Source organism: Apodemus sylvaticus, chromosome 2, assembly GCF_947179515.1.
Source record: "Apodemus sylvaticus chromosome 2, mApoSyl1.1, whole genome shotgun sequence".
NCBI lineage: Eukaryota > Metazoa > Chordata > Mammalia > Rodentia > Muridae > Apodemus > Apodemus sylvaticus.
Genome location: NC_067473.1, coordinates 145,072,165 through 145,095,806, shown reverse-complemented (window position 1 = coordinate 145,095,806; position 23,642 = coordinate 145,072,165). Strand labels below are relative to the sequence as shown.

Sequence of the window (23,642 nt, the reverse complement as noted above, 5' to 3'; positions counted from 1 at the left end):
ACCATGGTTTCTGGGGTTCCCTGTAAGGTAGAGTGGAAGCAGGATGCGGAAGCACTGCATCTCTGTCCAGGCAGAAACCACCTTCAGAACGGTGGTGCCTGGCTGCAGTGAAGGGCTCTGAGTTGGGGCCCTTGGGAGGGACTGATGACAAAATTGTCTGGCGGACTGCTCCAGACCCAAACACCAGCCACAAGGCTCCAGGAAAAAAAACACACATCCTTTCGCACATACACACAGAGCACAGACCTCATGCAGCCCCAAAGGGGGCAGGAAGAGACTTTAATTAGGGGAAAGGGGAATTCGTCAGATCAGAGACAGCGAGCACGGGAGCAGAGGGGCCTGAGCAGGCAGGACTCACCTCTGCACCTCCAGCACAGGCACTGTACCCAGATGGGCAGACCCCGGGGCCTCTCAGCTGGAAGGGTGTTGGATGAACACCAGGTGGCCCCTGTGGCCAGAAGTTTGCTTCTGGGCCCCAGCTCCTAGGCCTGCCCGGCAATCATGGATTCAGTCCTTGTTCCCAACCAGTGCAGTGGGCATCTTCAGGCAGAACCCAAGAGGCTAGTAGAGGGTCCACACCACCTCTACTAGGCCCAAGGAGGCTTGTAAGACAGCAAGGGAAAAAAAAACTGTAGTCTGAAACTTCCCTCTCTCCCCACCTGGGGTGGCTCGGGAAAAATAGTCGCCTTCTGGCTCCAGGCCCGCCCAGACCACAGCGACCAATAAGATACAATCACTGGGGCCAGTAACAGCCACTGGAGGTGGAGGTTGGTTTTTTTTCTCTTTAAAAAAAAAAAAAAAAAGACAAAAAGGTTACAGTCTTCTACAAGCACAGAGTTTAGGTTTCAAGACGTTTAAAAAAAAAAAGTCTGTCCCGGCCCAGAGGACTGAGCATCAGAAGCTAGCCAGACCAGACACACGTGGCCACGGGCAGGTCCACTGCTGCCTTTCCACATAGCTAGCAAGCACACCACACCCACCTCCCGCATCCAATGCCCACCCGACCCAGCTTCCTGCTGCTGCTGCTGCACCGCTGCTCCGGGGAGTGGCTCCAGGACACCTTCGCAGACGCAGAGACACGAGGGGGGCCAAGGGGGAAGGCTGCGAGATCCAGCTAGATGGTTTAAAACTGCCAAAGAGAAGGACAGGCAATGAGTGGGGTTACTATACATGTCAGCTCCTATAGCTCCAGCTTCAGACCTGATCAGCCTTCGGCACTTCATGATCATACTCTGTGAACCAAAGCCAGGCCCTCCCAAAGAGCAACAAGTGCTCTTAGCCACCAGATCATCTCTGCAGCCCCATGAGCATGTTCTTAACTTGGCCACATTTTAGCAGTGATCTAAAGACACTGGCCTGAAACACAAAATTACACAAGGCAGAGAAAATTAAGTGCCGAGGGCTTCCCCGTAGCTTGCCTAGCAACTGAAGCTGCTTTAGATATGGGTCCATATGTGAGGGGCTACAGGGCTCAGAGAGCCAAGGAGAAAGGGGCAAGGCTTTACGTTAACTTTATGTTAAACCTTAGGTGACTGTCAGACCAGAACAGGCCTTAGAAGAGCTTTCTGATCCCTGTGGCAATACACACAATCTCAGCACTGAGGAAAGTGGAGGCTCACAGAGCAGGAGTTTCAAGGCCATCCTCAGCCAAAGTGAATTCAGGGGCAGCCTGGGATACCTGTTTTCCCGGCCTCCCTCCCAGGAAAATCAAAAGCGAGGAAGAGACAGGGAAAGAGACAGGGAGAAAATGCTTTTGCCTTTAGGTAGCCCCACGGTGACAAGGACAATCCTGGACACTCTAGATCAGAGACTGCTCAATGACTGAACACAGCCCAACACTGGGCCACATGGTGTTCAAAGCTATGAATTAGTTGCTAACTTTGAAGACAACAGATGCCACTACCAAATCCAAATTTGGGGGTTCATGTGAACAATTTGTTCTGGCCTGGCTTTATAAGCCTGCAATCCCAGATACTACAGAGGATGAGGCAGGATGACAGCAAATTCAAGGACTCCTGGGACTACAAAGTGAGATTTGAACTCAGAATATAAATACAAAGCCAACTGGAGACAGGGCAGCTGCAAGGCTTGGGCAGAAGACGCGAAGCCCTCAGTTCGGCTCAACTTCTAAGCTCCAGAAGAAAAGGCGAGACACGGATGCAGTGCCCGGCTGCAGCTGCCCGGTGGCAACCCTTCAGAGACGAGTGCTGCCGCAGTCCACAACGCCACCTCAGCCGCATGCACTGCCTGCCCGAGAGACGGCAGCACCCCCACATGCCCATGGCCCTACTGCAGATGCCTAAACCAGAAACTAGCTTTACAGCCCCTTCTTCCAGTTATTAGTTTGACATTGGCTAGGCAACGTCACTTCCAGAACCTAAGACAAGAAATATTAAGATCTAGGGGTTGGAGAAACGGCTTAGTGAATACTGCGCCCTCTGGAGCAGCCGAGGTCAGTGCCCAGCATAAGTCAGTCAGCTCCTAGAGCTCCAGCTTCAGAGGACTGGATACCCTGTTCTAGAATCTGTGGTCTGTCTGTATCTCTCTCCTCACACACGCAAATTATAAGTGATTGAGTAATTTAAGCTAAATATGAAACTGGGACAAGCACTTTTTGCCCTTGGTCAAATGAACCTAAAGATCGTCATGGTCTGTCCTGACAGCGGTACTCCATACCTCAGGTCTACGTATTGAGCACTCTGTGATCTTAATGCTCGGCTCCCTGAAAAGTACATAGTAACTGCACTCTTGTGTCACGGCTCAGGAGACCAGGCTTAGCTGAGCAGTTCGGCGACATGCCTGGAGGGGGTAGGAGAGCTTGGGTCTGATTTATGAGTATAAACAACACTCACTGCCTGTGTGCTGGCCACCCACGGGATAATTAAACCCCAAGGGAAGTGGGTGTCATTTTCACTTTTAGGCTTCTGAGCTCCCCTGGGCTGGGTCTGTATGCACTAGAAGGAATAAACAATAACTCCACCATGGAGGGATTGAACAGCCCCCAGTGGAAGCATCAACAAACCGGAGATTGTTAGGAAGGTAGGGGCATGTCCTGAATCTCTAGACAAAACAATACTACCAGCTCCACAGTGTAAACAATCCGTCTCTTCTGAGCACTGCAGGCCTTCCAGTTAGATGGCCACAAGCCACGAGAAACGGGAAACATGGTGAAGAAACCATAGTAGCTTCAGACACTGAGGAAAAATATTTAAGTCTGTTCAAGAGATGGGCTGTCCTTTGGTCTCAGATGATTCACAAGGCACTTTATCTTCCTCATTTGGGGGTTTGAACTAGGACAGGGAAAGACTATGTAGAACTGGAAAATGGAGAACTCACACCTAAATTTCTTTGTGAATTGCCTCCTGGTCTTGGAGAAATAGAAAATTTCTGTGGCTGTCAAGGCTGAAATCTTTTGCCTTGTACTTCAAAGTACCTGGCTGTGCTCAGGGTCTGAGGAGACTCAGGACTGTCTTGTCTGTGCCACGACAACCCAGAACCCACAGCTTCTTCTGGTCTGGCATCAGGAGGGGGAGGCCCTACTCACGTTCTTCAGGAACTCCTCGGCCACGATGCGCGCGCGGGCATTGACCGACAGCTTCATCTCACTGATCTCCTTGTCAATCTCCTCCATGAAGTGGATCACGAAGTCCACCAGCTTGTGTTTGTACATCTGCTCCGTGTGGAAGTTGGTGATGAGAAAGCTGATGTCATACCCCTAGGGAGAGAAGCCATGGGAAGGAAGAATGAAGACAAAATTAGCCCCCCAGGGACACTTGGTTGTCGCATCTTTTCCCCACTCACTCACAGGCTTCCAACTGGCGACCATTTTCTCCTGAGCTATCTATTAACCGTCAGTCAGCAATCCAACCTGCTCGGGTGGGTGCGAGTGGTGCTGGAGGTGGGGTGGGGTATGGTGAGCATGCGTTTGTGTCTGCTGGATCCAAGCAACTGAACCCAGTTCAAAACTGTATGCCAGGTCAGATGTCCCCGTGGCACAAATAGCCTTGTATTTGAAATGAGCCAAGGGAATGAAAGGCCCATAAATCTTATTTCAAAGGCTCCAATTCAATAGTGAAAAGCACAGGGCAACTGACGTGGAGAAGGGTGGGACGGGGGCTGTCCGCTTCAGGAGGATGTGTGAGGAACTGAGCTCCAGTGGGCTCGTGGTTAGACTGAGGACAGGAGCAAGGCGAGGAACAGCAAGGCCCTCGGGATGCCGGGCGACCGTCTGTGCTGCTCTAACACGGTGGCTGCCAGGTCACCAGGGAGACTTGGCCGGGAGCTTATGTACCTTTCAGTACCTTCAAACAAAGGCAGACAAGTAATTCCCTGTTTACCGTGTCACCAAGAGGCTGGACTTCAGTTGTAGGCAAGTTTTCATTTTGCTTTTTTTGTCGTCCCCCGAGCCCCACCCCACGCCAATGTGCTCAGACTAGCCTCTGACTCCCAATTCTTCTGCCTTAGCCTCCTCCACATGGGGAATACAAGCATGCCCACCACGCCCACAGAATCAGGAAGGATTCTGAGATCACTGTTTTGTCTGTGACTAGACCCAAGGTCCTGAGCAGGAGGGCACTGAAGACCTGCCTTCTCCTGGGTCTTTGTCTCCTGCTGCCATTACAGGCGGACTCATCCCAGGCAGTGAATCCTAAGCTGGAGAAGCAGCTGCCCACAGGCTACAATCCCACAGACCTGGGGTGTAGCACAGCCTTGCAAGGCCTGGGGTTCTACAGTACTACAAAAATCAAGCAATCAAATCACCAGCAGCACAGGCCTCACCTCCACAGGTTTCCTTCGAAGGATGAAGAAGTTCTCTGCTCGCATCATCATGAAGCGCATAAATTTATGGCATAAAATCTTCTCAATCTCATCAGCCTGGCGACAGCAAAAGAGAAAGACAACATGAATGTCCAAACCTCCCTGAGCCTGGTTTTGTGGCCCCGTTTTCTCCCCACTGCTGAGAGGTTTGGTAGGAACAAAGGCTGCTGATCTTTGAATCACAGCATCTGCTGCTGACGAAAGGGAGACCTCTCCAGGCCCATCTACCCTAACCAGAATTGCTGACAGTGTGTCTCACACCAGCCTTTTATCAGCTCCAAAGGAGTCCACACCTGTGTTGCAAGTTTCCTGAACACCCTTCAGGTCACTAGTGGCCTTTCTCAGAACTGGTGGCACACGGGACCTGGGTATCAGAGACTTTCTCCAGAGTGTCTGCTTTGACATTACTAAATCCAACAACTTCAAAACAATTCTTCCAATTCTGTCCGCCCGCAGAGCCGCCTAGCCGCTTACTCACTTTCCTTTGAACCCTAAGCTCTCAGAGGCAAGAAGTCGCTAATCTAAATTTTGTAACATTGTTTTATTTTGACTGCTATTTTGAGAGTTGTCCACAGGGAAGGGGCAAATGATACTCTTTTCCCATTTAGGATACATTGTTTCTTTCCAAAGTGGAACTAGAATACAGCTCAAATTTAAAACAAACTTTAAATAACCATTAGAGTGCTACAGAGACAGAAAGGCCGGGACTGTCTATGTGGTAGACATTTGGGAAACACTGCCAGAGGAAACACGGAAGGAATCTAAATTCTAGCTGGTTAGTGGTGGCGCACGCCTGTAATCCCAGCACTCTGAGAGGCAGAGGCAGGCGCATTTCTGAGTTCAAGGCCAGCCTGGTCTACAGAGTGAGTTCCAGGACAGCCAGGGCTATGCAGAGAAACCCTGTCTCAAAAAAAAAAAAAAAAACAAAATCCAAAATGCAAAATCAAAAAAAAAAAAAAAAAAATCTATCTTATGAGTTAGAACTGAATAGAAAGCTCAGAAGGCCTGGACCTATGTCGTAGACATTTGGGAAACACTGCCAGAGGAAACACAGAAGAAATCTAAATTCTATCTTATATGAGTTAGAACTGAATAGAAAGCTCAGAATGAAACTCATATATTGATTTCCAACAAAAACACCAAGGTCACACAATGGCAACAATTTCTCCAATAAATTGTTCTGACAACTGAATATTCCAATGTGGAAGAGTGATACTAATCTTACATCATATAGAAAAATTAACTCAAGATGGATATAAAAGACCTACAAGTAGGTCCTCCAACTAGAAAACTAGAGAAAATACACAAAGAAAATGCAATGACATTTGTCTGGGCAATTACTGTTAGGCAGATCTTTAACTCTGACAGTTGCCGGCATTCTTCTTTCCTGACTCTATGCATCGGCCCACACACTGCTGGCCTACACAGTTGTTTCTGAAAGACAAGCTAGAATTGGATGGTCTCGTTTTTTTTTTTTTTTTTTGTTTTTTTTGAGAATTTTGTATGTGCACATGTTGTGTCTTTTATTTTAAAATGAAGTGGCAGTTTCAGAAGCTGGCTATCAAATCAGTGCTGGACCTGCCCTAAGAGCACACAGCCATCACCTGTTAGAAAGCTTCTCTGCTCCAACACCTTACTGACCCCATGGCCTATGATAAGGGCTGCTGTCGCTTTATTCTACTGGCCCACTTTTTGTTGTTTTTTAGATAGGGACTCACCATGTAGCCCAGACTGGTCTTGGGCTTTCCCTCCTCAGTCTCAGCCTTCCAAGTGCTAGGATTAGAGGTATGGGCTACCTTACTTGGTTGTATCTGTTTGCTAGAGCCAATAACCCCAAATAAATTCCTGGAAGCAGGCTCTGAATCTAGCGCTCTAACCATTCCAATGGGACCCCTGGCGACTCACCTGTTTCACAGCAATGCTGACCCGGACAGAATTGATGGAGCCTTCAATGAGAACCTTTTCCTTCTCATTCCTGCTGATCGTAACAGGCTGTAATAGGAGTTCTTTGCTACTCCTAAAAGCACAGAACCAGAGAATCAAGCTGATGCCATTGACTCTGTGTATTTCTAAAGGTACCTGTGCTCTATCAACTGTCACCATCTGAAAATGCCTAGTGAAAACCATGTACATCAAGTAATAACACACAGTATATCATGTATCTCAAATAAGTACAGTCCATCTTAGTGTTACAATTGAGTCATATAAATTACTTTGGAGATGGAGATGTGGTTCAGTTGTAAAATGTGTGCCTAGCATGGCCCAAGGACCTGGGTTTAATACCTAGCAAAAAAATCCCTTTTATCACTAAGGAGGTAACGCGGCTTATCTCAACTATGTACATGCCAGGTTTATGCCCTTTGCTTCTGTTGGTTTCTTGAGAGAGAACCTGCTCTGTAGCTAAGGCTAGCCCTGGTCCTGTGGTTCTATTGCTTCAGCCTCCCATGTTCTGGGATCAACTGTCTTGTATCATCTCCTTGCCAGGTGAAATGTCAAAGAGGAAGAATATTTATTTATAAAATTAAAACCAGTCAAGAGTACTTTCAAAATATGGAGTGTCTGGGTGTAAAAAGGTCTACATTTCAGTCAGTATTAAGGATAAAAAGTTTAAAAAAAAAAAAAGGCCATTGAGAAAGTTTAGAGGTGTCATCTCATCTCTGGGAACTAAGTCCTGTGAGCTCTTCTGGAGCTGCCAGTGGGTTCAGCAACTTCCTGGAGACACTTCTCCACAGCTCTGCTCTACAAAGTCACACTTTGGGGTAGGTCTCCCATAGGTTTTGAATGGGAGCCCTATGACCCTATTTTGGAATTAACCAAATCAGGAGTAACTATTTATCTGGCAACAGGACAAATGTCACTTAAGGTATCCTGACAGTTGGGAGCTGGTCTCCTCAGCCCGTCTGACCTCTTCCCTACCTCACTTCGACCTCCGGCTTGTTGTGTCTCTCCACGACCTGGGAGGAGAAGTTCTCCAGGCAGAGGGCGGCCTGCAGCGTGGCCCGCACGGCACTAAGGTAGGGGCGGAGAGTGGCAGTCTGCAGGAACAAACCCAAGATACAGGAAGGATCAGAATCTGCCTCACCAAAACAGAGTCAGTCCCCGCACTGTAGCTCCTCCAGAGCAGACAGGACTGAGGGCTTCAGGCATGGCTGTCACAGAGAGCAGATTATACCCAGTCTTCAAGATGCAGTCCGGTCAAAACCTAGAGCAGTGGTTCCCAGCAGCAAATAATTCAGCTTGGCATTTCACAAAGTTTGGAGAAAAAGTTGACTCTCATGACCTGGGGACAGGGCTACTATAGATATAAGTGGACAGAGGCAAGACATGCTGCCCAATGTCCAGGCATGCACAGCAGAATGACACAGTGTCACCAGTGCCAAAGTGAGGTAATGCTGATCTAGGAGCCATAGCCCTGTCTGCTTCCTACACTGACAAATCTCTCAATCCATGTCCTGAACATGCTGGGAATTCAGTCAGACCACTTCTACCCTCAAACAGCTCAACTGGGAGAGCATCACAAGGGCTAACAGTGGGCAAAATATAAAATTAACTAGGCTTAAAAATATTCTGTACTGTCTACAGCAATTGGTTTTGACCAGATACAGGATCAGGATGATTTTACAATGAGAAAAAGTAGAACACCATTCTCAGCAGAGTGGACAAGGTCAGCTGTAACAACCAACTAGCTATATTATCCCAGTCAAGGTTTCTCTCCCCTCAGGGCTTATCACGTGCTGAAGCATTACCTGCAGTCTTTCCTCCTCCTTGCTGAGGTCAACCCCTCAGAGCTCAGCTCAAGAGAGAAGGCCTCTTCCTTCCTGAAAGTGGCCCTTGACTTCCCCCTCAATGCATTTCTTATAGTTTATGGTACGGTCACTTTACATATAATTCACAACAGATTATGTATTTTTTAAAATTTATTTCTTTTATGTATATGAGTATACTGTAGCTGTCTTCAGACACACCAGAAGAGGGCATCGGATCCCATTACAGATGGTTATGAGCTACTATGTGGTTGCTAGGAATTGAACTCAGGACCTCTGGAAGAGCAGTCAGTGCTCTTAAACACTGAGCCATCTCTCCAGCCCCTGAACGTTATGTATTTTGTTAAATTTTCCTTCATCAGTTTGTAATGTTCATGGTCTACAGACGTTAACTTTTATTTAGTTATACAGGTTGTAACTAGCTCAGCACCTCCTATATATACATAGTGTCACACAAGTTTTCTGTACAGTGAAGAAATGAACTAACTTAAGCAGGGCCAGATTTACAAAAAGGAGCACTAAGACTTCCCAAAGTGCTAAGGAGTGCCAGGTTTCTGTGTGTGAAAACTGCTTTAAATCACACAGATCAGGCTGCAATGGGAGGCTGGGATGAAACCCCAGAGAGTCTAGAATGCCTCCTATTTAGTTTTTCTCTCAGTAAGCAGGTAGCATTGGGACTTTCTGAGGAGGAAGTTACAGGACAACCGCTGCACAGAGGCTCTCTGGAGAATGGAGTGGAGAAGGAAGTGAGACTTGTGGCAGAGAAGGGGCACATAGCACAGGCTGCATGGGGCAGCGCGGACAAGCACAGGATCACAGGGACAGACAACGACCAGACAGAGGGGATAAAGGCTAAAAAACCAGTGGTCACGCAGCTCAGCCATTCTAGCGACATACCACAGAATTCTACTCATGTCAGCCAAGAAGAGGCAAAACCGGAAAGGCAAAATTAGTTGTATGCGGTGGCGAGTACTATTGGAAAAGTGATAGAAAGTTCTCTACCTCAATTGTGGCTATCTGATTATTTTGTCAAAGTTCACTGAAAGAAAACCAAATTGCAGATGGCCAGCCCTGGAATATTTACCCTTTAGTGGGTTGAAGAAATCATACAATAAACTTGAATGCTTAAAAACGAAAAATTGGCTCCTCAGTCAGACAGCAGGAAAGGCTTTTACGCTGAAGAATGAAACCAGTTAGGTCATGGGACACAGGAGCAAGCTTAGAAAAGCAGATGACAGCCGGGCGGTGGTGGCGCACGCCTGTATTCCCAGCACTCTGGGAGGCAGGGGCAGGCGGATTTCTGAGTTCGAGGCCAGCCTGGTCTACAGAGTGAGTTCCAGGACAGCCAGGGCTACACAGAGAAACCCTGTCTCGTAAAAACCAAATCCAAAAAAAAACCAAAAAAAAAAAAAAAAAAAAAAACCAAAAAAACAAAAAATAAATAAAAAAAAAAATAAAGTAGATGACTTTTGAAAAAGAGGGTCTAATGTCAAAGTTTCTCCCCTGACAGCATTCAGGGAGCGCAACAAGCAGTCCAGCCTTCAGAACTCAGATCACCACAGTGGACCAGGGAAAGCAGTTAGGAAGGCAGGGAACTTGCAGACAACAACTGCATGGAGCACCCACAGATACCAAACCCGAGCATCCCCTGGAAGGGAAGGACCAGCGGCTACCAACATTTACACACATTTACTGCACACCTAGGAAGGAGTCTGAATGGAAGCAAACAACACAGAGCCTCCATGGGGAGCTGGAAGGCAAGGTTTCCAGGAAGGGCCAAGAAGGTAATAAGGTGGACACTTGCCTCCAGGCACCGTGAGACCAAGAAGGCAGGAGGGACAGGGGGATGTACTTAGCGAATCTCTACCGTGGATAGAGAGGGGACCCCGCTGCATTCCTCAGTGGTCCTGCCTCAGCTGCAAGCCACGACCACAGGCCTAGCAGCCCCGTCTCCTGCCCCCTCCGAACTGCGGGTAGAGGTCCTGCCTGCCCGGGATTCCCAGCCTGGAAGCCTCTGGGCCTGCTCTTGCCCAGAGAGCCTCCCAGCTCGCCCCTTCCTCCTCGCCCCACCCTTTGCCTCTCCATCCTCACCGCGTCCCCTCATGTCAAGGCAACCTCCGGCCGCAAGCCCTAGCGGCAAGCAGCATCTCCCCCAGACCCACAGCCTCTCCAGGCAAAGCACAGGGTGGCCCCCAGCCCCTGGTCTCTCACCATCGCGGGCGCTGTCTGGGCCGGAAAGCGGAAGTGCGGAAGTGCCCGGCCCCGCGACGCCTGCCCTTTCGGGAGAAGCGCAGCCGCAGTCTCCGACAGCACTTCCGGGCTGGACCATCTCGGCCAGGACCGGGGAGGAGAAGCCGAGAGATGTTCAGCTCTCCGGGGCGATTTCACACTGGGACCTCTGGGACTTGTAGGAGACCTGCAAAGACACAATAGCAGTCGAGACCCCTCGGATCTCCACACATATTCCGCCTGCGCCTTTAGTGCTTGTCGCTTCGGTTGTAGTCTCCCCCCGTGCGACAATAGTACAGCCCGACCTCAGGTTGGGCACCAAATTAGGACAGGCCGAACCGGAGAAGCCCGGAGAAGCCCGACGTTTCTTCCGGTGGTGCTCCCCTATCCTCTCCGGGCTCCTCCCATTAGCAACGCTAGGGTTCGGCCGGGTAGCGAGTCCCTTGAGATTTGGGCTCTGAGCCCCGCCCCAGCCCCGGGCTGCTTCCTAGCCCGGCACTCCTCAGACCTAGCATTCCACCTCCCGGAGATCCGTAGGTGGCCTTAGACCCCCACCCCCACCCCTACAGGCCACTGTGGGCTGGCCGTGTCCCCGCCCTCGCGTCAACTGCAGGGGGCCCGCCCATAGCCAGTTCCGGAGCAGTTGCTCCGATCGCCCTGAACTCCCCGCCCCCTCCTGCGGCCCAGGGCCTGTAGGAGGCCGCAGAGAGGAGGTAGGAGAGGCAAGAGGCGGGGGTTGTGTTAGGGGCTCCCTAGAGGACGAGGACCCTGGAGGCGGGATCTTGGGGCGACACACAGGTGGAGCCAGCCATTAAGCAGTCCCACTTCTGTGCCAGGCACTGAACTGGGCACTTGGTGAACATCACTTCTTAATCCTCAGAACATTCCAGGGAGGTAGGTACTCTCGATGCCCCCATTTTACAGATTCATACTTTTTAATGGGGGAAATAGACTGAGGCATCATCTTTTGACCTGAAAAACAAAAAAACAAAACAAAACAAAAAAGAAACAAAATTGGAGATTCAGGTTAAATAACATGTTTAAAAAGGCACATAAGAAAATGGGCTGGAACTTAGTAGTTCTGTCTGCCTAACCAGCCTGCGTTCCAAACTAGCTTGGGACACAGAGGCTCCAAAGGTGGATTGGAGTGAGCTGGGGGAGCTGGGAGAACCCTGTAAGATAGAGTGCTAGAAACTGCCCAACATAGGGAAGCAGAGGACATAGGAAGACAGGGCACACTACTATCTCCTCTCCCTCCATGCTGCAGATTCAAGACTACTGTGGTTCAAATTGCATCTAGGAGGCCGGCCTAATCATGCAGGTTTGTACACCTCGCTACTCGGGAGGGTCAAGCAGGTGGATCATAAGTTCAAGGCCCAGAATCCATGAAAGGGAGGGGCTGGATCTAATAACATAAATCAGTTTGGAGAAATTACGCCTAGCACTGTATAAATCAGGTGTGGTACATGCCTAAAATTCCATCTCTTGGGAGGTGGAAACAAATCCTTGGCTATATAGCTGATTTGAGACCAACCTGGGTGCAGTCCTTTATCCCAGCACTCTGGCGAGTAGAGGCTGCTGCTTTCTGGAGGGAGGAGGAGGGAAGCTCTATGAATTTGAGACCATCCTGAGCTATGTAGCGAAGGAGTACCAGGCCACTCAAGGCTACATAATGAGATTTTTGTCTCCCCCCAAAAATGGGGGGCGGGTGGGGTCTGGAGATATGTGAGGCCCTGGTTTCAGTGCTACCAAAACAAAAAATAAACAAAAACAAAAAGACAATAAATTGCAGTTAGGAGTCCCTGCATGTGTGCATGCTCTTTTGGAGTCTTTCCTTTCTTTGTCAAAAGAAAGAAACCAGGCAGTGGTAGCACACGCCTTTTAATCCCAGAGCTCTCTGAGTTCAAGGCCAGCCTGGTCTATAGAGTGAGTTCCAGGCTAGCCAGAATTTTTACACAGAGAAACCCTGACTCATAAATAAATAAATGAATGGGAAAAGCCCCCCTTTTAAGGTTATGTGCATAATTGAGTGAAGCAGGCCTTGCTTGCTGTACAGTCAAGGCTCTGTAAACAGGAGCTTTGCCGCCATTCTTATCTATGAGGATGCTGAAGCCTGGTTTCTTTGTTGGGTCTCTCTCTCCCCCTGCTGCTTTGTCTCCTACCCGAAGGCCTTCTCCTCTCTAATTTACAGGGCCCCACCTCCTGGGCCATGAGTGAGCTGAAGGACTGCCCACTGCAGTTTCATGACTTCAAGTCTGTGGACCACCTGAAGGTCTGTCCCCGCTACACGGCAGTGCTGGCCCGCTCTGAGGACGATGGCATTGGTATCGAGGAGCTGGACACCCTGCAGCTGGAGCTTGAGACCCTGCTGTCCTCTGCCAGCAGGCGACTGCGTGTTCTGGAAGCTGAAACCCAGGTGATTCTCCATCGGGGGACATCACTAGAGACATATCACATCAAGTTATGGGATGGGTCATTAGATATACTTCACCTGAAGGGATGACTGGGAAGAGAGACCCTCATGGGGATCATGACAGAATAGTTAGCTCTCAGTACAGATACCAACGGCCAAGGATGCCATCCAACTGTACCTCAGAAGATGGAGACTGCCCACTTGTGGTTCCTGAAGTTCCCTGCGAGGTTTCTGAGATGCACCGAAGTGCAGTCAGTTGCATAGACAGGGCTCCCAGGTAGGCTGGTGTTTGAAATGAAGGTTAGCTGGGAGTCTTGTTTACAGCCACCGAAAAACAAGCAGCAGCATATTTCCCCAGGACTGCCATGCCCTGGGACATAACCTTTTTTTATTTTGTCAGTCTTCCTTCCAAACTGTTTGTGACTAGCTTGGGTGGCAGAAGTGAATTAGAATGTAGACCTATAGTTAAATTCATGTGAGAAAAATCACAGAGAAGAACAGGGGATTTTGAAATATGAGTAGTAAGTTCTAGCCAGGTGGTGGTGGTATATTCCTTTAATCCCAGCACTTGGGAGGCAGAGGCAGGCAGATTTCTGAGATCGAGGCCTTCCTGGTCCACAGAGTGAGTTTCAGGACAGCCAGGGCTACACAGAGAAACCCTATCTCGTAATAAAGAAAAGAAAGAAATATGAGTAGTTTGCTTAATAACCTCAAATTCTAGATCTTAGTTATCCATGGCGGGGAAAGACGAGCCCTGTGTCTTCTCTCCTTCTCAGGGGTTGTCTTGTGTTTCAGATCCTTACTGACTGGCAGGATAAGAAAGGTGACCGGCGATTCCTGAAGCTAGGGCGAGACCATGAGCTGGGTGCTCCCCCGAAACATGGGAAGCCCAAGAAGCAGAAACTGGAAGGGAAGACAGGACACGGGCCAGGCCCTGGCCCAGGACGACCCAAATCCAAAAACGTTCAGCCCAAGATCCAGGAATATGAATTTACTGATGACCCCATCGATGTGCCTCGGATCCCCAAGAATGATGCCCCCAACAGGTTCTGAGCCTGAGCACAGAGGGAGCTGGAGGGGCCTAGGGACCCCTGGGGTCTGAGAAGGCCCAAGGCTGAGGCTGGAGGAGTATGTCACAGTCTGCTTCTCCCTGCAGGTTCTGGGCCTCTGTGGAGCCCTACTGTGCCGACATCACCAGTGAGGAGGTGCGGACGCTAGAGGAGCTCCTGAAGCCCCCTGAAGACGAAGCTGAGCACTATAAGGTAGACATGAGCCTGGCGGTCAGCACGGGAGGGCGCAGGCGCCACAGCATCCTAGGCAGCAGAGCCTGCATCACCCGCTTGCTTTCTTCCCAGCCTCCTGCCCGCTCCATTGCCCCTGCAGACCCTGAGGGTCCGCTTTTCTCTGTCCCCTAGCCCTTGTCCAAAGAGCCTTTCAACACTTTCCTTGCTTCTATACTTGGGTGATTCTTTCTTTAACTGTAAAAGTTAAATTCCTGTTTCTTTTCTAAGACACTAGAACTTACTATGGTGCCAAGGCTGACCTTGAACCCCTGGACTCAACCCTTGCCCTCTCAGCTCTTCAGGTCCCAGGTATCTGGGACCACACATCACATATCACTATACCTGGCGTAAAAGTTGTTTTTTGTTTTTGTTTTGTTTTTCCTTTTTTTGTTGTTCTTTTGTTTTTGAGAATAGATTTCATTTATCCCAGGCTAGCCTTGAACTTTGTTAGCTAACAGTTACCCTGAACTTCTGATCCTCTTCCTCTGACTCCCTAGTGCTCAGATTACAGGTAGGTACCACCATGCCCAGTTTATACAGTCCTGATACAGAAGCCCCGGCTTTCTGCCTTCCAGGCAAGTTCTCTACTAGCTGAGATATCTCCCCAGCAAGTTAGTTTTATTGATCATAAAAATAAAACATGCTCCATAAAAGAAAGTAGATAAACTTGTGAGGTAGGGACGCCACCACAGGACAACTGCCATCGCGGGTGTGCTCGGGACACAGAGCTGCCCCTAGGCTTCCCCTGACTCCCGTTTGCCACAGGGTGGAGTCCAAGTGTTGCAGTGCTTGGTGACATTCCAGGTCTCCTCTCTAGTTGTCCTTGGCCAAGGCTCTCTTTCACACTACATTTACATGTCCCTCCCCCTCCCCTCCCCCCCCACTCCCACCAGGGTCTACACAAGCTCGTCTCAGCTTGACAGACTACCTCACTCTTCACAGCCCCGAGTCCATGCTACTGCCCCCAAAGATGCCTCTGCGGAGTCTACAGCAGAAAGGGCGAGCTGGGCCCAGTAGCTCAACTCTGTCGCACTCAAAGGCTGAGGCGAGTTTGAGGCCAGCATGGGTTTACAAATTTGAGGCCCTTTCTCCAAGAAGAGAGGCACTTGGTGCCTCCATGGTCCCCAGCTGCTTTAAGTACACTAACCTGAATTTGAAAATCATTTACCTGAGGCCACAGATGTAGTCAGTCATATAGCTCAGTGGTAGAGCAAGTGCTTATCATGCACAAGGCCCCAGATTCAGTCCTGACCAAAAACGTACAGCTACCGTGACCTGTAATCTCACGGAGTCAGCTTGTTCTATAGCAAAACCGTGTCTCGACGAAGTGTAGAGAAGGCAATCCATTTTTGACAGTTTAAACAACGTAAGAAAATACTTTCTTCTTATCCCTGCTTTGGGCCCAAGTTCCCTTTAGAGGAGTTACCTCTGACCGAGAAGATCCACAGACACAGTATTTTATACTTTGTATCTTTTTGTTGTTGGTAGTGGTGGTTGTGGCTTTTTGGTCTGCTTGTCTCCCTGCCTCTGGAGTGCTGGGACTAAAGATGTGTGCCATCCTGCCTGGCTTATATTTTTATATCTTAATAATGCACAACAGCTTTTAGGTGTATTTTGATTTTTTGTTCTTGTTTATTTTTCTGAGACAAGATCAGGGTCTCAGGCCAGGCTCAGACTCCTGATCTTACGTCAGCCTCCAGAGTGCTGAGAGGACAGCGTGCACACCACGCCTGGCTGCTTCCATTCTTTTTCTACCTGATTGTGGAGTGTGAGTGTAGAGATTGTATCTTGTTTGCCTGTTGTGGCACCAGCCTTGGCCTTGGGCTAGGGACCTACTAAGCAACAAGTCAGTGAGGGAAGAAACAAAATGAATGGATGCTTCTTGGCCGTGTCCCACCCAGGGCAGCCTCCCACACTCCAGTCACAGAAGACCACTGTTTACCTCTTAGAGTTGAATGACCTCTTTGCTGCAGATTCCCCCACTCGGGAAGCACTACTCCCAACGCTGGGCCCAGGAGGACCTGCTGGAGGAGCAGAAGGACGGGGCTCGGGCAGCTGCTGTGGCTGACAAGAAGAAAGGCCTCATAGGACCGCTGACGGAACTGGACACAAAAGGTAAGCTCAGCCTCCTTACACTCCAGTCCTGGATGTGAGTTCCCAGAGCTCAGGCCTCCTGCTGTTCTTCCTGTCCAGATGTGGATGCCCTGCTGAAGAAGTCTGAGGCCCAGCATGAACAGCCAGAAGACGGGTGTCCCTTTGGTGCCCTGACACAGCGCCTGCTGCAGGCCCTAGTGGAGGTGAGCAGGCCATTTGATTGGGAATCACAAGCTAGGCATGGTGGCACATGCTTCGAATCCCAGCAGCACTTGGGAGACAGAGGCAGGAGGCTCCAAGCTCAGGTGCAACCTGGTTACACGTGACTGTCTCAGAAAACCAAAACACACACACACACACACACACACACACACACACACACTGGTGTTTTATTGTTATTTTGCTTTTTGAGATAAAGTCAAACTATGGACTAGAACTTTCAGTCATTCTCCTGCCTCAACCCCCACAAGTGTAAGCCACCACACTAGGCTTCCAAAGATGTCTTTGCTGAGCACTGGTTATCCATGCCTCCTCTGACTGGAGGCATGTGCTTGTGAGGAACTTAAGGTTCAGAAAAGGGAACTTTTTCTTAAGACCACCAGCTAATACCTGAAGGTGGGATTCAAGCCTCGCTTGGGGTTTCCATCTTAATGCCTGGGCCTGGCCTTAGAAACACCATTTACATCCTCCAGCCTCAGTTTTCTCCTTTGGCTCTAACACAATAGTTTTTCTCTCAGAACAGTCTGGGGTAGACTGAGGGGAGGGGAAGTCTGGCTTAGTCCCACAGAGACACCAGCTTATGTGGCTTTTCTTCCTGACCAAGGTCACTCTGGGTATTGTTACTGCAGGCCCTCAGAAGCTAAGTGAGGAGGAGTATGGGAAGGAAGCCTTCTGGATGTGACTGTGACTCTTCCCTCTGTACATCTCTTTCCCTTGGAGAATTTGTCCCACAAGTGTCTCTGACCGCAGGGGTGCCTGGGAAATGTAGTGCAGCTCAGCTGCTGTGGCGGGAAGCTCAGTGCTGGGATATCTCCCAGGAGGCACCCTGCGCCCAAGCCAGGGCCCAGCCTGAGCTAGCCTCTCACTGGTGCTCTGGTGCTCCCTCTTTATATCGATACTCCCCTCCCCCAAAAGGAGTTTCTAGAACCCAAATAGGAATGATCAAAACTTTGGAGGAAGCTTTTTTAACCTGGGTGGGATGAAGAGATGAACACTCTCCTCCGAACTTCTCTCTGCTCTTCAGGAAAATATTATTTCCCCTATGGAGGACTCACCTATTCCTGACATGTCTGGGAAAGAGTCAGGGGCAGACGGCGCAAGCACTTCCCCCCGCAACCAGAACAAGCCTTTCAGGTGAGTGAGCGCGTTCCCAGCTGGACTCCGTCTTGCCTGTCCGCATTGCTTTGTCTCTCCATGGGAGACGTGTGTCTTTGTTAGCAGAAAGGCTGGGAACCCTTGGGCCCAGCACAGAGGTCTCATGTGGGAGTGCCATTTCTGGACACAGGCTTTGTCCAGACTTGATCACCCTAGCTCTGCTCCTCCTGGAGGGAAGCTGAGTGCCAAGACTACCTGTGAAATAACTTGGAACTGTTAATCATTACAGAAATATGTGACACAAAACACTGAATGCAGTAGACTCCTAAATGGAAAAGGAGTGAGTCTGTGTGTATTCAAAATATACTTACGAGTTACATAAAATTTAAAAAAATAAAATTGGAGACTATATATATTGTAAAAGATTACAACTCACAATTTGCAACATATCACCAGGCCTGGCACACGTGTGGCTATAGTGGTTTCACTAGGTGAAAGGAAGCGCCAGGGTCCTCTGTGTGGGGCGGGCAGCTGGCCCTCAGAGCTCAGGTGCCGGCCTTGTCTGCAGTGTGCCGCATACCAAGTCCCTGGAGAGCCGCATCAAGGAGGAGCTGATTGCCCAGGGCCTGCTGGAGTCGGAGGACCGGCCTGCTGAGGACTCGGAGGATGAGGTCCTCGCTGAGCTGCGCAAACGGCAGGCTGAGCTGAAGGCGCTCAGCGCCCACAACCGCACCAAGAAGCACGACCTGCTGAGGTGAGTGAGCCCACGCCACAGAGCTGTCCCGCTCCCTAGGTTCTGTCTCCAGTGGGCCCTGAGTCCAGGGGTGTGGCTCTGGCACCCACAGTGGACAGACAGAAGGATTGATTCCCATTTCAGATGCACTTCATTTAATCATGCGTGTGTGGGTTTGTGTGTGCCAGTGCAGCTGTCTGGTGGCAGGGTGCCGGTAGCTGGAGTCACAGGTGTTTGCTACTGGGAGCTGAACTCCAGTCCACTGAACCACTGAGCCATCGCCAACCCTGACTGATTCCATTAAGTATAGTTTGATAACTTTCACAGTGTTGGGTCACATGGCACATTTTGTCCGATTTTGTCTTTTTATGTCTGCTTTGTTTTTTCTTTATGGTATTATTTAATCAAAATACCCCCGAGAAACCAACTGGGAGCGGGGCTCACTGGGGAAATGCTTGCCGCCAAGGCTGACCTCTTGAGTTCAGTTTTCAGCTCCCACGTAAGAGTGGGCCCCAGCACAGCACATCTCTGACACCGGTGCGTGGATGGGCACGAGCAGGTGGCTGCCCAGAGCTTGCTGACTAGACGGCCTAGCTGAGCAGGCCTGCCTAGATCCCACTGAGAGATCTGTCTCAAAACAGAAGGCAGAGGGCCAGCGAGAGTGCTCAGCGCGTGAAGGCCCTTGCCACCAGGCCTGACCACCCGACTTCAGGCCTTAGAATCCAGATGAGAGAGAACGGAAACCAGCTCCTGCAAGTTGTCTTCCAGCCTCCGCATGCACACCATGGCATGTAAGACTCCTCACAGGCAGGCAGGCAGGCAGGCAGACAGACAGACAGACAGACAGACAGATTATAATACAAATAAGGTGAAGCATGATAGAGACATCTAGTATCAACCTCTAGCCTTCATATGCATCCACACACATGTACATACACATGTACATAAAACATACACAAAGCACATCATAGAGAAAATTGGAAATAATAAATACTGCTCAGACAGATGAATTGCTAGTGTTGCTGGCCACCTGTGATTTTGATTGGCTAGTCACCCACACTTACTCGTCTTTTCGAGAACCAGTTCACAGTTCATTTTATATCACCTCACATTCGACTCTCCCTGTACTGATGACAAGGTGTAGGTGACGTGTGAAGGGTGTTGGCAGGAGCTGCCTCCTGTTGGAGCTCCAGCAGGGCTCCTCTTAGCCCCACAGAGCCCACAGCAGGGCTCACTCACTCACTTGACCAGCACTGACAGTGCCAGTAGGGCTGGAAAGGAGGAGGAGAAGCAGACTCGTGCTCTCTTAGGTGGTTGAAGGAGACACCATTACAGGAGAGGCAGCTGGTGGACTTTGGGAGCGTCTGAGAATAAAGAGACCAATGTGTGCTTAGTGTCCGCTGTGTGCCAGAGTCTTGTGCACCTTCTTTCCTTTGGAAGACAACTCAGGCAGTGGCTGGCGGTCTCTCTTGACCAGATGCGGGAAGCCGGGGAAGTGGAGCCTTGCAGAAAGTCACCTCGAGTCGAGAGCTGAGCTGAGATCTGAGGCTCGGTTAGTCCAAGGGGATTCATGCTCCTTCTTAAGGGCGAGCAGAGAGCTACAGATGTGAACGGCGGGGCAGAGCAGTGCAGTGCAGCTGTAGGAATGAGGGGTGACGTGAGGAATGGCTTGGGGCTCTCCGGAGGCTGCAGCTCAGCCACAGGCCCTGCTGGGCTCTGGCTGCAGCACTGTGAGCAGGGCACTCTAGGCCCAAGCAGCACGAGAACTCGATTTCCTGGACACCTTCAGCTCCAGCATCAGTGAACTAAGGCCGATCCATGCCCAGCAGGCAGATCACATTTGAAGATAGACCGTTTAAAAGCAAGTCGAAGCTTGGTGCACATCTGTAATTCTAACTGTCAGAGGACTAATGCAGGGGGAGGGGAGCTGGAGTCCCAGTTGAAGCTGGTTTTTCCAGATCTTTGGTTCACCTTGCTCAACTTGAGCCTCACTATTATAACATGCAAATACTTCCCTTGCAAGATTGTTGTGAAAATTAGCTCTATGTACATATGTATATGTTGTTTATGGGTTATTTCTTTTTAATGTGCATAGGCGTTTTGCCTGCAAGTATGTCTGTACCCCATGTGTGTGCCTGGTACATACAGAACGTATCGGATCCTCTGGAAGTAGAACTAGAGACAGTTGTTAGTCAGCATGTGAGTGCTGGGACCCAGCCTGCCTTCCAGATGAGCTTAACTCCTGAGCTGTCTCTGCAGCTCCTGGGGTTTTCTAGTTGGTTGGGTTTTTTTTTTTTGTTTTGTTTTGGTATTTGAGATGGTGTTTCTCTGTGTAGCCCTGGCTGTCCTAGAACTTGGTCTGTAGACCAGGCTGGCCTGGAAGTCAGAGATCTGCTTCCTTTAGCCTCCAGAGTGATGGGATTAAAGGTGTGTGTCACCATGCCTGACTTTATTTTTGAAGCTAGGGACAGAGGTTTACACCTACAATCTTAGCAATTGAGAGGTAGAGGCAAGGGGATTGTTCAGGGTCAGATGAGGCTTTGGAGTAATTTCCAGGTCAGCCTGGGCTACAGTATGAAACTATCTCAAAAAAAGTTTTTTTTAGAGTAGTTTTAGTGAACTACTACAGTTGATAGGAAGGTAGAGCTCTCCCTGTGCTACCACATGCTGCCCCTACTATAAGCAGCATTCACTTACCATTTTCAGAGCACTTAAACAATGCCTGACAGGCCTAGGTCAATGTGGCTCTGCATCTATATCCACATTAGTCATTATTGGAACAGGCCAAGGAGTGCCAGGCCCCACTTGGATTATTAGGAGGCTCAGTCTGGAAAAAAGGAGGGGACGAACTCTGGAGATGGGTTAACCGTGACACATGGTCCCCACAGGCTGGCAAAGGAGGAGGTGAGCCGGCAGGAACTCAGGCAGCGGGTCCGCATGGCAGACAATGAGGTCATGGATGCCTTCCGAAAGATCATGGCTGCCCGGCAGAAGAAGCGCACCCCCACGAAGAAGGAGAAGGACCAGGCCTGGAAGACCCTGAAGGAGCGGGAGAGCATCCTGAAGCTCCTAGACGGGTAGCCTTACCTGCTGCTGGCCGTCTCCCTGGCCTGGCAGAAGCCCCCTTCCTCTGAAGCCTTGACCAGAGGCTGCCTATCAAATGACAACAGTCTCAGGGCTGGAACACTCTCAGGCCACTCAGCTGAGCTTTGTGCAGCCAGTATGCAAGGCCTTACTGCGCTTGCGCAGACCTAGCATCCGCCTGATGTCCCAGATGAGCGGGCTTGTCCCTTGTCCCCTCCCCTCTTACCACCTCCACACCTCTCCCTCAGGACTTCTTCCTTGAGGTTTTGTAAAGTACAACTTAAGAATAAAGTGACTGCTGTGTTTTGTTTTGTTTTTTAAAAAAAAGTTATAAAAAACTACCCACAAGCTTTGAGTATCTATTATTTGTGGGATAGGAAGCACAGGCGGGTGAAAGGGTTTAGGAGGGCAGCTTGGTGTCTCTGCTGTGGCCACTCACCGGGGATATTTATTTTTGAGGACTTCTTTCTGAGGGTGCTGGTGATAGGAGGATGGTTTCCTGGCTCCCTGGGGCAGGATTGCATTCAGAGCTACTGCACAGTGCCACCATGGACCTGTTTCTTCAGTGCCAGCTATCCCTAGGATGTCTCTTCAGCTGTGGATAGCAGGCAGGGTCTGGCACTGAAGAGAACCTAAGGCTTCCTGGCATGGCTTCCCAAGAGTAACAAGCCTTGTCCCAGATGCCCCTGTGTGTCGTATCTAAGCACAAATGGGAGCTCTCATACGCATTTCTGGCACAGTCTCTGGGGTTAAAGGATCTTTACTGCAGTGGTTCTCAACCTGTGGGTCGTGACCCCTTTGGTGTAGAATAACTCACAGGAGTCACTCCTCAGATATTTACACCATGATTCGTAACAGCAAAATTACAGTTATGAAGGAGCCACAAAAACAAGTTTATGGTTAGGGGTCTCCAATATATAAGGAACTGTGTCAGGAAGGTTCAGAGCCCCTGGGCTACTTGGATCTTGTTTTAGTAGTTTTGGTTTGAGACAGGGCTCCTGGCTGGCTCTAAACTTGTGGCGATTCTCTTGCTTCAGTCAACCTTTTATCTGTTGGGATTATAGGCCTGAGCTGAGGTGATACCTAACCTACTCAGAGCTCCAACCATTGCAGCCCCACAAAGTTCTACACACAGTGGAGGCAGAACCCAGCAGGATCTGGGCAGGTAACAAATGCAGAGTGGACTCCAACATGGTATCATAGCCTGGGCAGGAGCAGAGCAGGGAACGCCCAGAGTGCACTCTGCTCTCTGGGTTCTCTGCAGGCTAGGGTTAGAGCCGGAGGGCGCTGGCAATCTGCTACAGGAAAGGAGAGGCAATGACCTTTGAACTGAGCCATAAAGAGACATGCAGTGGCAAAAGCCTGTAACCCCAACACTCAGAAGCTGCAGGTTCAAGGCCTGCCTGGGCTGTATAGTGAGACCCTCTTTTTAAAAAGAAAAAAAAAAGAAAGAAAGAAAAAATAGAAAAGAAAAAACAAAAGTAAGAAGGTGGCATCTCCCCATTACACATTACAGGAATGTCACTGTCGAGATAGGGTGGACATGTCACCCCAGGTTGGCCGTTCATAATGATTGGTCCACAAATGGCCATGTGACTCAACCTGGGTTACTCAGGCCTTCCTTAAAATTACTCTTTGGGGTCTGGAATGGTTGTATGAGATTACATTCTCAGCCCTTGGGAAGTAGGCACAAGGAGGTCAGGAGTTCAAGGACAGTCTGAGTGAGTTGCTTGAGACCTTGTCTCAAAAATGTAAGAATTGGAGTTGAGCATGATGGCGCAGCCTGTAGTACCAGCACTGAGGGGTGGAGACAGCGAAATCGAGGCCAAGGACATCCTCGGCTGGACATAGAGCCTGAGTGTTAACGTCAGCCCCATCAGGCCCTGTCTCTGACATAACAGACAGAAATG

At 49.8% G+C, this 23,642-nt stretch overlaps 2 protein-coding genes across 4 annotated transcripts; one reads left to right on the top strand and one right to left on the bottom strand.

Moving 5' to 3' along the window:
• Positions 1–247: 247 nt before the first annotated feature.
• Arpc4 (actin related protein 2/3 complex subunit 4) lies at positions 248–11,286 on the bottom strand. The gene is made up of 7 exons (XM_052174537.1): positions 11,117–11,286; positions 10,794–10,998; positions 7,735–7,853; positions 6,724–6,835; positions 4,780–4,875; positions 3,545–3,715; positions 248–1,129 (listed from the first exon to the last, which is right to left on the bottom strand). The coding sequence occupies exons 2-7, from the start codon at positions 10,794–10,796 to the stop codon at positions 1,124–1,126; spliced, it is 507 nt and encodes a 168-aa protein (XP_052030497.1). The 5' UTR covers positions 10,797–10,998; positions 11,117–11,286; the 3' UTR covers positions 248–1,123.
• Tada3 (transcriptional adaptor 3) lies at positions 11,286–22,073 on the top strand. 3 transcript variants are annotated; one of them, XM_052174535.1, is made up of 10 exons: positions 11,286–11,524; positions 12,079–12,132; positions 13,003–13,227; positions 14,020–14,270; positions 14,381–14,486; positions 16,481–16,622; positions 16,701–16,804; positions 17,845–17,954; positions 18,484–18,669; positions 21,537–22,073. In XM_052174535.1, exons 2-10 carry the CDS (start codon positions 12,127–12,129, stop codon positions 21,727–21,729), a joined length of 1,323 nt encoding a protein of 440 aa, XP_052030495.1. In that variant the 5' UTR covers positions 11,286–11,524; positions 12,079–12,126; the 3' UTR covers positions 21,730–22,073. The 3 variants fall into 3 exon arrangements, with proteins under 3 accessions (XP_052030495.1, XP_052030494.1, XP_052030496.1); XM_052174534.1 differs by lacking the exon at positions 11,286–11,524 and adding an exon at positions 11,543–11,705; XM_052174536.1 differs by lacking the exons at positions 11,286–11,524; positions 12,079–12,132 and adding an exon at positions 11,543–11,705.
• The last annotated feature ends 1,569 nt before the right edge of the window (positions 22,074–23,642 follow it).